The 12,959-nt window shown below is 36.9% G+C and overlaps 1 protein-coding gene across 1 annotated transcript; it reads left to right on the forward strand.

Moving 5' to 3' along the window:
- The first annotated feature begins 1,392 nt into the window (after positions 1–1,392).
- Positions 1,393–5,694, forward strand: LOC141828346 (uncharacterized). The gene is made up of 4 exons (XM_074715764.1): positions 1,393–1,467; positions 1,563–1,625; positions 1,723–4,093; positions 5,218–5,694. The coding sequence occupies exons 2-3, from the start codon at positions 1,601–1,603 to the stop codon at positions 3,999–4,001; spliced, it is 2,304 nt and encodes a 767-aa protein (XP_074571865.1). The 5' UTR covers positions 1,393–1,467; positions 1,563–1,600; the 3' UTR covers positions 4,002–4,093; positions 5,218–5,694.
- The last annotated feature ends 7,265 nt before the right edge of the window (positions 5,695–12,959 follow it).

The raw sequence follows: 12,959 nt of genomic DNA on the forward strand, positions 1-12,959 counted from the left end.
GTGGAAGATCTACGTAGATTTTGAATCGTAGATTAATTAAATAAAAGAATAGTTTATTTTGAGTATTTTAATCTGATCCAAGTTTACCTTCACTTGGCAACCATGCTATAACACATGCAATTGTGGTTTAGTTTTGAGGTAACCGTTTAAATTTTAAATCCTAAATCTTAAAGATACAAGAATGTAAAGCAACGACCCTACTAGCCCTAATTACTCGGATAAGAAAAAAAAGATGAATTATACATTAGTTAAGATAATTTTCTTCATTTACAAAAACAATTAGTGAACTTAGCACTTAAAGTTTAGGCTTGGCTATGAATCACGATAATGAGCTCTAGTTGATCCAAATACATGATTTTATTAAGAAAATCTTATTCGCCCTGAACCCCTTAATCCTAAGTTGACTCACACCATGGGCACGAGTCAACTCAAGATTTAGGCCTAACTATGAATTCCGATCGTCAGCTCTAGTTGATCCAAATACATGACCTTATTAAAAAAATCTCATTCCTTCTAAACCCCTCAACCCTCAACTGACCCACAGTTTGGGCATGAGTGAAGGCCAAGTATAGGCTTGGCTATGATCGTGGTTATGAGCTATAGTCAACCCAAATACACGACCTTTTTCATTTCGCCCTAACCTCTTAACCCTGAGTTGACCCACACTTTGGGCGCGAATCAACCCGAAGTCTAGGCCTAGCTACGAATCACGATCGTGAGCTCTAATACACGACCTTATTAAAAAATCTCATCCACCCTAAACCCCTCAACCCTCAACGGACCCACATTTTGAGATCGAGTCAAGTTGAAGTCTAGGCCTATCTATGTATCATGATTGTGAGCTCTAGTTGATCCAAATACGCGACTTTATTAAAAAAATCTCATTCGTCCCAAACCCTTTAACCCTCAGTCGACCCATACTTTGGGCACGAGTCAAGCCGAGGTCTAGACCTGACTGTGAATCACGATCGTGAGCTCTAGTTGACCCAAATACACAGACTTATTAACAAAATCTCATTAACCCTAAAACCCTAAACCCTCAGCTGACCCACACGATCAGATCACTCCGAAATCTCCCGACGCGTCTCGGCCCCGACTCTTCAACTCGGGCATCGCCGTGCCCAGCGGCGACCTTCCCCTCACGATCGCCGGCGAGTACAGTTTGAGTGTCGGCCATCTCCGCCGCGAGCTCAGGTGGATCTGTCTACAGTGAGTGCCGGCCGGAGCTTTCCCCAGCGTCGCTTTCACTTCCGGGACACTGGCAGGAGACGACGGTTCCTCTCTTCTTCATCCGCCAAGGGCAGCCGCTTGTACCTCCGCGTCCCTGTACCCCGAGCCAAACCTACACCGGAGGAGGTTTCCCACCTGTGAGCAACCCCGACGCGGTATCCTCTTCCATGAGTTCTTATCTATGTTGCGGCGATCAGGATCGCTTTCGATCGCGATAATTCTCGCTGTTTTTCGCTTGTGAGTGCCTCCAATCACTTCCTCATCTTCGATTGACTTTCCTGCGTGATGGTTTTGTTATTATAATGAGTTGTAGGTGCTGTGATCTCGTGCAGATTAATGGCAGGCCAATCTGTATGTTTGGGCCGTTACAATGTGTTTAGGAGGAATATCTCGAGGTGAAATTCTGTTAATTCTTTTGCATGATTTCTGTTTCTTCCTTTTCCTTTGTGAGCTTGTTTTGAGGAGTATATTCTGTCTGTTCTTTGATTTCAGCCATGAGATTGAGCCTGTTGGCGGGCCTAGCTCGGGAAGGGCTTGACAATTGCTGTCTTCCTCTCGCAGGATTTACCTGGAAAAGATTTCTCCTTTATCGTGATACCATCGGATTCATCCGTTTATTGACATGTGAAGCCCTTGATTTTCCAGAAGAAGGTTTCATATCGTTTCCTCCCCCTCACGACACTATCTTATTACCCAATCCCAGTTCACCAACCTCGCCTCCAGGAGGACCATCCTCGGGCTGTGAGACTAACCCTATTCGTGATAGTTGGGTGTCCTATCGAGCTTGGCTCCAATGGAGGATGCAAGAGTGTGCCAAAGCCGGCAACTTAAGAGAGTCTCTGAACTTTTTGCAGCTTCTGCAGCCCAGTATTCTTGACTACAATGGTCTTCTCTACAATTATTTCAGATCAGGTTGTGTTTCTATAGATGCATTGATGCATATTTTTTCAGAGATGAAAAGGTTTGGACCATGTCCAAACGCTTGGACATTCAACATAATCTTGAATGGATTATGTGCAATGGGTAATTTGGAAGATGCCTTCTTTATGCTCGATGAAATGTGCAGCCACAGATATGTTCCATCTTTCACATTGTTGAGGAAATTGATGAAGAAATCAATAAGCTCTGGTAGCCTTGAGATATCTCTTGAAATGTTAGGGCTCATGATGGAGTTTGGTTATTTGCCCACACGGGCAGATGCAAATAGTCTGATAGTCAACCTAATCAGAAATGGCAGGATTCACCAAGCTTCTGAGGTTCTCTCGCTATTGCAGGAAAAAGGTTTTGTGCCAAATGTCTACACCTACAATGCATTTCTTTTTGGCTTTTCCCAATCATGTCTTAGCCATATAGCTCTTTCTCTTCTTTTTAGCATGAAAAAGAAGGCATTGGTTCCAAATGTCTACTCCTATACAGCTATGGTGCTCGGGTTCAGCAACGAAGAATTGTGGGAAGAGGTTTATCATGTTTTGAAACTGATGGAAGATGAAGGCTGCATGCCTACAGTTGTCACATACACTATACTTATTAGGAACCTTTGCAAAGCAAGGGAGTTTAAGAAGGCATTTGGTATTTTTGAGACGATGCATAAGAATGGATGTCAACCTGATCTAGTAACATGTAATGTACTACTCCATGGTCTTTGTTCCAACAATGCAATCATAGAAGCTCATAACTTCATTCATCTTATGGAACAGAAAGGCTACTTACCTAATCAGGTTTCCTGTTGTACACTAGCAAGTGGTTTATTGAAGGCTGGGATGGTACATAATGCAATAGATCTTCTGCAAAAAGTAGTATGTTGGGGAAACCATAGTATAGATATTGTCACTTGGAATATGTACTTTCATTGTTTATGCTGCAAGGGGAACATGGATGAGGTACTTGAACTGCTATCTAGTATGATGGAGAAGGGTTTTCTGCCAACTACTGTCACATATAACATTATCCTAAAGGGGGTATGCAAACATAATTTTATTGATGAGGCACTAGAGTTTTTTGATCAATTTTTTCGGAGTGGAAAAGGTCCTGACTCAGTTTCGTTTAATACAATTCTTTCAATGGCTTGCAAGCAGTGTAACTCATCTATGATTAGAAGGATTTTGATAAGAATGGACATTGAGGGAGCCAAACTTGATACCGTTGGCATGACTTGTTTGATGCAGTACTTCTCCAAGGCTAGCAAACCATTGGAATGCTATAATATTTTTAAGTATATGATTCTATATGGGCACAAACCCAGTACAATCACTTATAATGTACTTCTGCACAGCCTTTGCAAGAGTGGATTTTTATGGTATGCATGTAGAATGCTTCACAGATTCAAGAATACAGGAATATTTCCAGATATAACTTCATATAACATCCTTATACATGCTTCAATTAAGGAAGGTGATTATTTCTTAATGAAGTGCTTATTGGTCAATATGTATCGCCAAGGTTTGCTTCCAGATGGCATCACTTATGGCTCCTTAAGCCATGGCCTCTGCAAGGAAGGTAATATTAGTTCTGCTGTGCGATTGGAGGACTGGATGCTAGAGTCGAACATAAAACCAAACATGCCTTACTATAATACTATTTTGGCTGCTGTATTTCGAATGCGCAGATTGTGGGATGTCTTCTTAATACTTGTCAAGTTGGAGATATCAGGTTGTGTACCAGATGCAATTTCTTATAAAATTTTCAATTGGACGATGGCAACTAGTGGGAGAAAGAGATTTCCAAAGGCCATGAAAATTCTTGAAGTCCTGATGAACAGACATGTGACTTGACTTGTCCAAGGTTGGTGAGATTGAAGCACTTAAGCTCAGTCACTATTTATCCTGCACATTACTTCAAAAGCCAGAGCTGTTGACCTAACCAGGTAACTTATGCTCTTCCCTCTAGTTTTAGCATGCTGCACAGTTTGAGCATTCTATGGATGCCACTTACCAATTTTCTCAGTGCATTCTTTCAGTTTTTAGAATAAGATATCTATTTATTCATTAGTAGTATTGTGTACCAGACTTTGTTTCAAAAACATATCATTTTTTTCTCCAAAAATCCAAAAATGGATGTCACTATTGACCATAGAAAAATTAGCTTATGTATGTATGTAGTTAGAACCTCTGTTTCCATAGCACCAATCTAATATTTGATAAATATAAAACACCTTGATATTACAATTAATTATCAAATTTTTGTCTAGAGAGTTGGAGCTATTTTCTTCAGTATATTGGTTGCAGTCATGCATCGGTGTATGTTGTAATTCTCCATCCTTGATTCTAGATTCGCATCAAGCTATTCAATAATGCTAAAGATCTTCATGCATTGAGTTATTTGCCTTGAAACATGCTAGATTAATTGGACGAATTTTCCTAGTAAAAGTCCTAGATTTGATTTAATGAATTGTCTTATACCCAAACTAATATTCTTAATAATACTTAATAAATTTTCCTAGAAGAGAACTTATCATGACTAACTTGCTACCAAGTATGGATATAATTACATTTTGTTGCCTAAATATTGAAGTCTTTATTAGTAGTGATTGAATTCTTTTAGTGCATATGGCATCACGAACAACAACAAGATCTTGATCACAGCACTAGGATTTAATTGCATAGTAGAAGTCTAATCAATAAATGTTAATTTTGAATGACCGGAATAGTCATCCAAAAGAAAGAATGGAATTGCTTTTGAATTCTTCTAGGAACATTAGCAGAAATGTGTAGACATAAGAGAGTGAATGTGTGCATTTACCACCCACTTCATAAGTAGTGATTCATTGCATAATTTTGTAAATAATATGATTTTAAAACCTGACAAGGATAAATTTGAATTAGATATATGTCCTACGATATTTCAAGGGCCACTAGACTTGTTTTACATTGAGCCTTTTCCTAGTTCCATTCGTCCGTGGTGGATAACAATTTATTAGGAAAATTTATTTCTGATTTTGATAAATTTTTGCATTTACTTGAGTAACTCATCTATCATTTTTTGTAAAAGGTTTTTGAACCTTGGGTCCAGTTGACTGGAGGCGGCTAAAATCTATTCGTTGGAAGGCTTTGTATACTAGTTCTTGGAGAGCTTTTGGACGCATCTTTCACAAAAATATTTCTTTAACCCTTGTGCTCACCAAGATGCAAAAGGATTCAAGAGCGGATTTAACATCTCAATCTTTTGGTAATTCTCTTTCTTAAACTTTCATTTTCATTATTAGGAAGCGGTGAGCTTTATTTATGAGCGAAATCTTTGATCCAGTTTAAACTTGCTCTTGCAAAATCCCATTGATCAGGTAAAGGTTTCATTCTTGTATTGTAGAGGTTTACCTTATTCCTTTGTGAAGGGATAGTAATCATAGATCCCGGGTGATACGTAGGGGACATGATAGATAATGGAGTGAGATCTCCGAAAAATATAAAATCACTTGTTAGTGTGTATTTGTCTTTATCTTTATTATTTTCATTGCATATTGAACACTCTTAATTACATTAGTGCCCCATTGCTATTAACATTATTATTGTCTTTATGCTTATGTGAAGAACAAAAAATTCAGGTGCACTATCTATTCATCTTCCTTTAACCATCATAGACTCTACATATACAATAAACAACAACATAAATTGTTTGAATCAACAATGGATAGTTATCGCATTTAGTATGTCAATTTGTTGTTCAATATGGTATATATGCAAGTGTGTCATCTTTTGGGTTTATATCGTGTACTAAATCTATCACAATCAAGTGTGTCATTAAGTTTTTCATGTTGGGCACTTTTTGGTCGTCAAGAGGTTTTGGCCAAAACACCTTGATGACTTAAAAATATTTAGAAAAAAGGATTTAGAAGTCTTTCCACAATAACAAAACAAACTTCAATGTTTGCCACTTCTAGGAAGTACCATGAGCTTCTAAAGATGCACTAATGCTCATAGTGCTCAAATGCTTTCATGAGACTACATTGATATCCATATAACATGAGTTTAACCTCTACCTCTTTTGTCCTACTAAAGTATTTTGGTTAAAACACCTTGTTGCTAAATAAATTGTTTTAATTAAAACACTTTGATGCAAAAAATTATACTTGTAGGGAACAAACAAGCTACAAAGATCTTGGTTAGAATTGATTTGTGCTCAAGTGTGGATAGTTAGATGAGTTTGAGGGCTTGAAAACATTAGGATGACTGAATGAAGTCTTGAAATTTAGACTTATGAATCCCAAAGTAAAGCCCCCTTCCACCTTCATACACACACCACCCTTCTTTCAATCAAAAAGAATGTTTATTACTTCTAAGTGTATATAAGTTGTATTTTAGATTTATTCGATATGCTAACTAGGAAGGAAGACTATATACTTTCAAAATTTATCATACAAAATTCAGATGCCTAGATTATATAAAAAAGGATAAAAATTAAAAGGGCGCTCTAAATTATGTAAATTGTCAGGAGGATGTTTTATTTCAAAAAAAAGTTCAAAAGTGTGTTCCATCAGATGTTTTATACCTGAAATATTTTTTTATTCCAGTGTTGTAGTGATTATTCTGTAGCTATTATAATATGTAGCAACTATATGAAAAATTGATTATTTCATTCTAATCAAAATTATTATACATAAAATATTATTATATCAAAATACCCTTTATTAATTTAGATAAAATTATTTAAACTTCATCAAAATTAATCAAAATTATTTTAAATTCTAAATCTTAAATATTATTATATCAAAATAGTCTTTATCAACTTAGTTAAAATTATTTAAATTTCATCAAAATCACTTTAAAACAATTGTAAATATAGTTGTAGTAGCTATTATAATACTACAATAGTACTATATTAGTTGTTACATATTGTAATAATTAATCGTAGTTGCTACAATAGCATTGAAAGTAAAGAACAATATTATAGCAGTTAATCGTTGTTGTTATAACAACGTTGAAAATAGGAATATTTTTTAGATAAGATATTTGATGGAATGTTTTTTTTTTTCAAAAAAGAGTGTCCGTTTGACAATTTCAATAATATTTTTGCTCCAAAAAAATGCCTATTACAAATGCTGGTAGGTTTTCAGTTCAATTTGTCTTTTAGTCTTTACTGGAGAAATAGATTTTGGAAAAGAAAACTCCGAAACTTAGAGTGAAAAAGAAAGAAGAAAAAGATGGGCCAACTCTTCTTTAAAAGGTGGAATTTACTATTCTAGCGATTTCATACGGTCGATCTCATGACTATCTGTGAGGAGGTAAATTAAAAAAAAAATACAATTGATCATAACGAAGGAGAGTATTATTTCAGTTTTATCGAGATTCGATTTTTGTCTATTTCAGTAAATCTGTCCTATCGTAATCAATTTCAATTCAATTTGTCTTTTAAACTTTACTGGAGAAACAGATTTTGGAAAAGAAAACTCAGAAAACTCAGAGTAAAAAAAGACAGTAGAAACAGATGGGCCAACTCACAACAAGGAATGGTGTTAATAAAAATAATAATAACCACAGACAAAGTTGAAATAATAATAATATTTTTTTTTGCAGAAGAAAAAGAAATATTATTATTATTATTGTTATTATTATTATTATTATTATTATTATTATTTTGAACACCTAATAATTAAAAAGTTGTCTTTATCACTCAGTCTCCACTGATTCAACAAATGTCGAGAATGACAAAGAAAAATTTGTCTTTAGATTTATTTTAATTTATTATTTGAAAGTATTCTTTTTCTTTAATATGTTTAAGTGTACATATGGATGATTTACATGCTCAAATTTTATTTGAAGGCATGTCTAACTCAAGATGATTTGCATATCCAACTTCAAATTGACGTGATATATCTATAATAATTTTTAAACTATTACTTAACCTCGAATGAGATACTCTTTATGACACTTGGCTGTTTTGTGTGTTATCACGATTAGAATAATAGGGTGATTGATGCAACCATTTAAGATTCTTTAACTTGAAATAGTAGATAGTAGCCTCCGTATGGCGGTGGGAAACATGCAAATGGTAAGATATGAGTGACAGCCTCCATGGCACAGTGCAAATGGTAAGATAACAAGAACATCTAAGATTAATTTTCAGTAAGATCATTTGGTTGATTCTCAAAAAAAAATTTGATTGAGTGTCAGGTCATTTTGTGCTTTTTGAATTTATCTTAGTGGTTGGTGAAAAATTTCTATAGGATCGGATCGGTCACTTTCAAAATTAATTGGTTCGAAGAATTAGATATTTGGATCACTAAAAAAAACTTAAAAGAGTTAATATATATATAGAGGATTCGACTACATGAGGGAGTTTGGTTACCTAATTATACAAGGGGATTCATGGATATTTTTTTATATTTTTAATAATTTTTAAAATTTTTGATATTTAGGATATTTGTAGTAATTTCTATCTTTATATTTTTTTAAAAAATTTTGAGTCCGCATCTAGGGTTTTAGGTCTTTTTAAATAATTATCTAGTTGAAATTTATGAAGAAATTTTTGGTTTAATAATATTTCAACAGTGTTGTTTATTTTCTTATCTTCTGGTATTCTTTTGAATCAATAGATTTTAGATGATTGATTTTCAATATTCGTAATCGATCAACGAAATCAATAATCTGCAGAATAATCGTTATCCCATCTGACGTCACTTAAAGAAGTGAGTGCCAAAAAGTATATGATCACTAGGATCTTTGCCTTGGCGTCGCGGTGATTGATAACAAACTTAAAAAAACAGGAAGCAAGTTGAAAAGGAAGTGAGTGGAAAGAACAGTACAACAAACTTAACAAAAACAGGAAGCGAGTTGAAAAGGAAGTGAGCGGAAAGAACAGTAGATATAACAGTTTTAGGGTTTAGAGTTTTAAGATTTAGGGTTTAAAAAGAATGGTAGGTAGAAGAGATGGGATGGTCACAAATATCCTCTTGCTAGCTCTAGAGAATATTAGATGAGAATCAATGAGATAATGTGAGTGGATTTGATGGTAACATAATGGTGATGCATTTAAGATTATTTAAATGATAATACATGAGTACTTTGAAGTGGAATGTACTTGAATAATTATTTTTGTTATTTTCTCCTTCCATTTGACATAATTTTTTTTTAAAATTTATCAAATTTAATACGATGAATGGGAGTCTTGGCGTAACATATTCGAATAATATTTTATAATGTAAGATAAGATTGTGTATAATAGATTAATATAATTTGATCCTTTTTTGAGATTTCGTATTGGTCGGAATTTTATGTACTTATCAAATTTAATTAAAATTTATCGTGCTCATGGAATACAACGATACAATGATAATCATATTATAAATTATAAAAATTTTGAACGAAGATACTTTTCGAACTCTTTAGAATGTAAGTATAGAATACTTAACTCAGACGACACAAGATGCAAAGTGCACCTAGTGCATGTGGGAATACATGGAAGGTTTATTATCTTTTTAGGAGAATTTCATATCCCTTCATCTTTTTCTTTCCCTTCCTAATGGATTTTTATTCGGTTTTTAATGATTAATTTTTCATTCATTCAAAATTAATTTTGAGAAATTAATGTAATTATCAGATAGAATCCGTTCGAATTATTTTTCAAAGTTTATTAATTTAAAACTAATTTTCCAAGAATTAGTTATCTCAATTATAATGTAGGGTTTTCCAATATGTCGATCAAAACTTCACAACAATATCAGCACCACCTATCTTTAATCATCAAATCTTCATTCACAATGGGTTCTAATGTAAGAAATTTTTCATTCATGATCGAACTATTAGGATTGTTGGATCATTTTGCGTGGATTGTTGTTTGTGCTTTCAAATTTATTGTGATGATCAATAGAAAATTTTAATCGTTTGTATTTTTAAATTTATCTTAATAATTGATGTGACAGATTTTAGTCTTACGTGGCAGAGATAGTCAAAGGGCAAGCTGATGTATTAAGTCAGAAAGTCAATAGTCAACCTTGAGTAGATTGGCGTTTTCATCTCGACCTCGATTGTTTCGGTCACAACCACTTTACCACTTGGCCTCTGGGTCATCCCGGTCTGGACCATCTCGTCTACACGATCTCGGTCATCTCGACTTTGACCATCTCGTCTACACGGCCTCAACCATCTCGACCTAAATTGTCTTAGCTACTCGATCATCCCGACTTGGATCGTCTCGTTTACACAATCTCGGTCATCCCAACTTGGACCGTCTCTTCTACACGATCTCGACCATCCCAACCTGAACCGTCTCAGCTACTCGGTCTCTTGGTCATCCTGGCCACTCGACCATCTCAACCTAGACCGTCTCGTCTACACGGTCTTGGCAATCTCGACCTGGACCGTCTCGTCTACATGATCTCGGTCATCCCGACCTAGATCATCTTGTCTACACGGTCTCAGTAATCCCGACCTGGACCGTCTCTTATACATGATCTCGGTCATCCCAACTAGACCCGACCACGGCTCAGAACTGCCGGTTCGACGGTTCATAGCAGGTCGACCCTTAATCTTAACCGCCCAAGACGGTTACGGTTCACGGTTCAAAATCGCCGGTTCACGGTTCGGTTCATAGTTCGCGACGGTTCGAGATTATTATATTAAAAATTTAAAATGTATATAAAATAAATATTGAAAAAAAAGAGAAAAGTCGATGTAGTTTAATGGTGCGTATTCCTTTCTCTCACGCGGGAGTCCGATCCTCACTAACGACATGTAAATATAATTTTGAAATAAATATATAAATAAATTTATTGAATAAGTTTACTAAAGATGTTGTAGTATAGTAGTCTCTGTATCAACTCTCGGGTTCAATCCCCACCAATCGCGTATTATAATATATTTGAAATAAATATATAACTATATTATATATAATATCGTATTGAAATTATGTATAAAAGTCATTGGGGTATAGTGGTGAGTGTCTACGTCTTTGACCGATGAGAATTGTTCCTCATCAACGGCGTATTAAAATTGAATTAAATAAATATAAATATAGTATATATATAATTATATTAATTTTATAAACAAAAGGTGTTGTAGAACAATAATGAGTATATGCGCTTGTGTCTCAGGATGTCCTAGTTCGATCCCCAGCAACGACCTAGCGGTTCAATCCGCCGGTTAACCGGTGGTCTACCGGTTCCAAACGGCTTGAACTGTAACCGACCCGACATCCTACCGGGCCGGTTCCGGTTCGGCCCGGCTAACCGGGTCAACGGGCCAACCGGCCCGTTGACCCGGTCTGGGTTCGGGCCGGGTCCGGGCTGGACCCGGCCCGTGGTCGGGTCTAATCCCAACCTAGACCATCTTGTCTACACAGTCTCGGCCATCCCGACCTGGATCGTCTTGTCTACACAATCTCGATCATCCCCACCCGAATCGTCTCGTCTACATGGTCTCGGCCATCCCGACCTGAGTCGTCTTAGCTAATCGGTCATCCTGGCCAATTGACCATCTCGACCTGAACCGTCTTGTCAACATGGTATCGGCCATCCCAACTTGAGTCGTCTTAGCTACTCGGTCTCTCTGTCGTCTCGACCACTCAGCCTCTCGGCCATACGACCCTTCGGTCACTCGACCATACGACGCCTCGATCACTCAGCCACTAGGTGTCTCAGTCACTCCATTTCTCTTGGTCATTCGGTCATCTCGATCTCGACCGTCTTGGTCTCTTGGTCTCTCGACCGCTCAACCAATCCACATCTTGATCATTTGGCCACTCAACTGCTCAACAACTTGGCAGCCCGGCTCTTAGATGTCTCAGGTCTTTCACCGCTCGGCCTTTCCTCAGTTAAGCGGCCCCTCGGCTCGCTCAGTCTCTCCACACCTCATCTCGGCCCTCGCCCTCGTCTCATACAAAAATTGTCAAAATCCCCCAACATGCGAGGTCTGCCAAAGGGTCAGGACGATTACGAGGTTGTCAGACCTGGTTCTCTGGATCCTCTCGTGCCTGCACATACAGCCAAAGGTAAGAATAATTAGCAATGTCAAGCCACAAGGCAGTTACAAGGTTGGCATACTTGGTCTCTCAAGCGCCTCATGTGGGAATCCTATGTCAGCAACCCGCAGAATTGATCTCCTCGGCCCCGACAGAGGTCTTCCCTCAGGTCGACGTGGAGATTCCTTTCTCGTAAGTATATAAACCCTTTCACAGGTATGAAAAATCTCTGGATAACTTCAGCAATTTCATATATTTTCTCTTTTGCTTCTTCTTCTATCAGTATTAACTGGAGCATCGGAATGGCATGTCGAAAATCTCCAACATCCATCTAACTCTCTTATTCAGTCTCTCTTCAGGTCTCTTCACCGGCAGGAATAACTGTGCATGAGTCAGATGTTTGTTGATCGATGATTTAACTATCCACGGCGCCCTGAACAATGATAAATAGAAAATTTCAATCGTTCCAGTTCTTCTGAATTCCACGTATGCATGCACACTCATCAGTATTTCATGTGTTTACAAGGACACCGAGCCAAGCTGATGAAAGTACCTAATTAGCCCTTAATCACCGCCCTTAATCACTTCCAATTCCCATGAAGAATCTGTCTAATTAAAACCTGTGTTTTCAACTGTCGGCTGCCACTGTTCATCTCACTTTAGTGGTAGGGCATGCCCAGTCGTCACCCATCCATCGTAAAGCAAATCGAGTGTAATTTAGTGTTTAATACAGATTACGGATCTTTCTACAAGTCGAAGATCGCCCAAATCAAACCCTAAACTTCAGGAGGAAGAAGAAGAAGGAGGAGGAGGAGGGAGAGAGAGAGACCTGAGTTGCACTC

This window comes from Curcuma longa, chromosome 4 (assembly GCF_044706935.1).
Source record: "Curcuma longa cultivar G26 ecotype Majalengka, Jawa Barat chromosome 4, ITB_CL_G26_1.1, whole genome shotgun sequence".
Lineage (NCBI taxonomy): Eukaryota > Viridiplantae > Streptophyta > Magnoliopsida > Zingiberales > Zingiberaceae > Curcuma > Curcuma longa.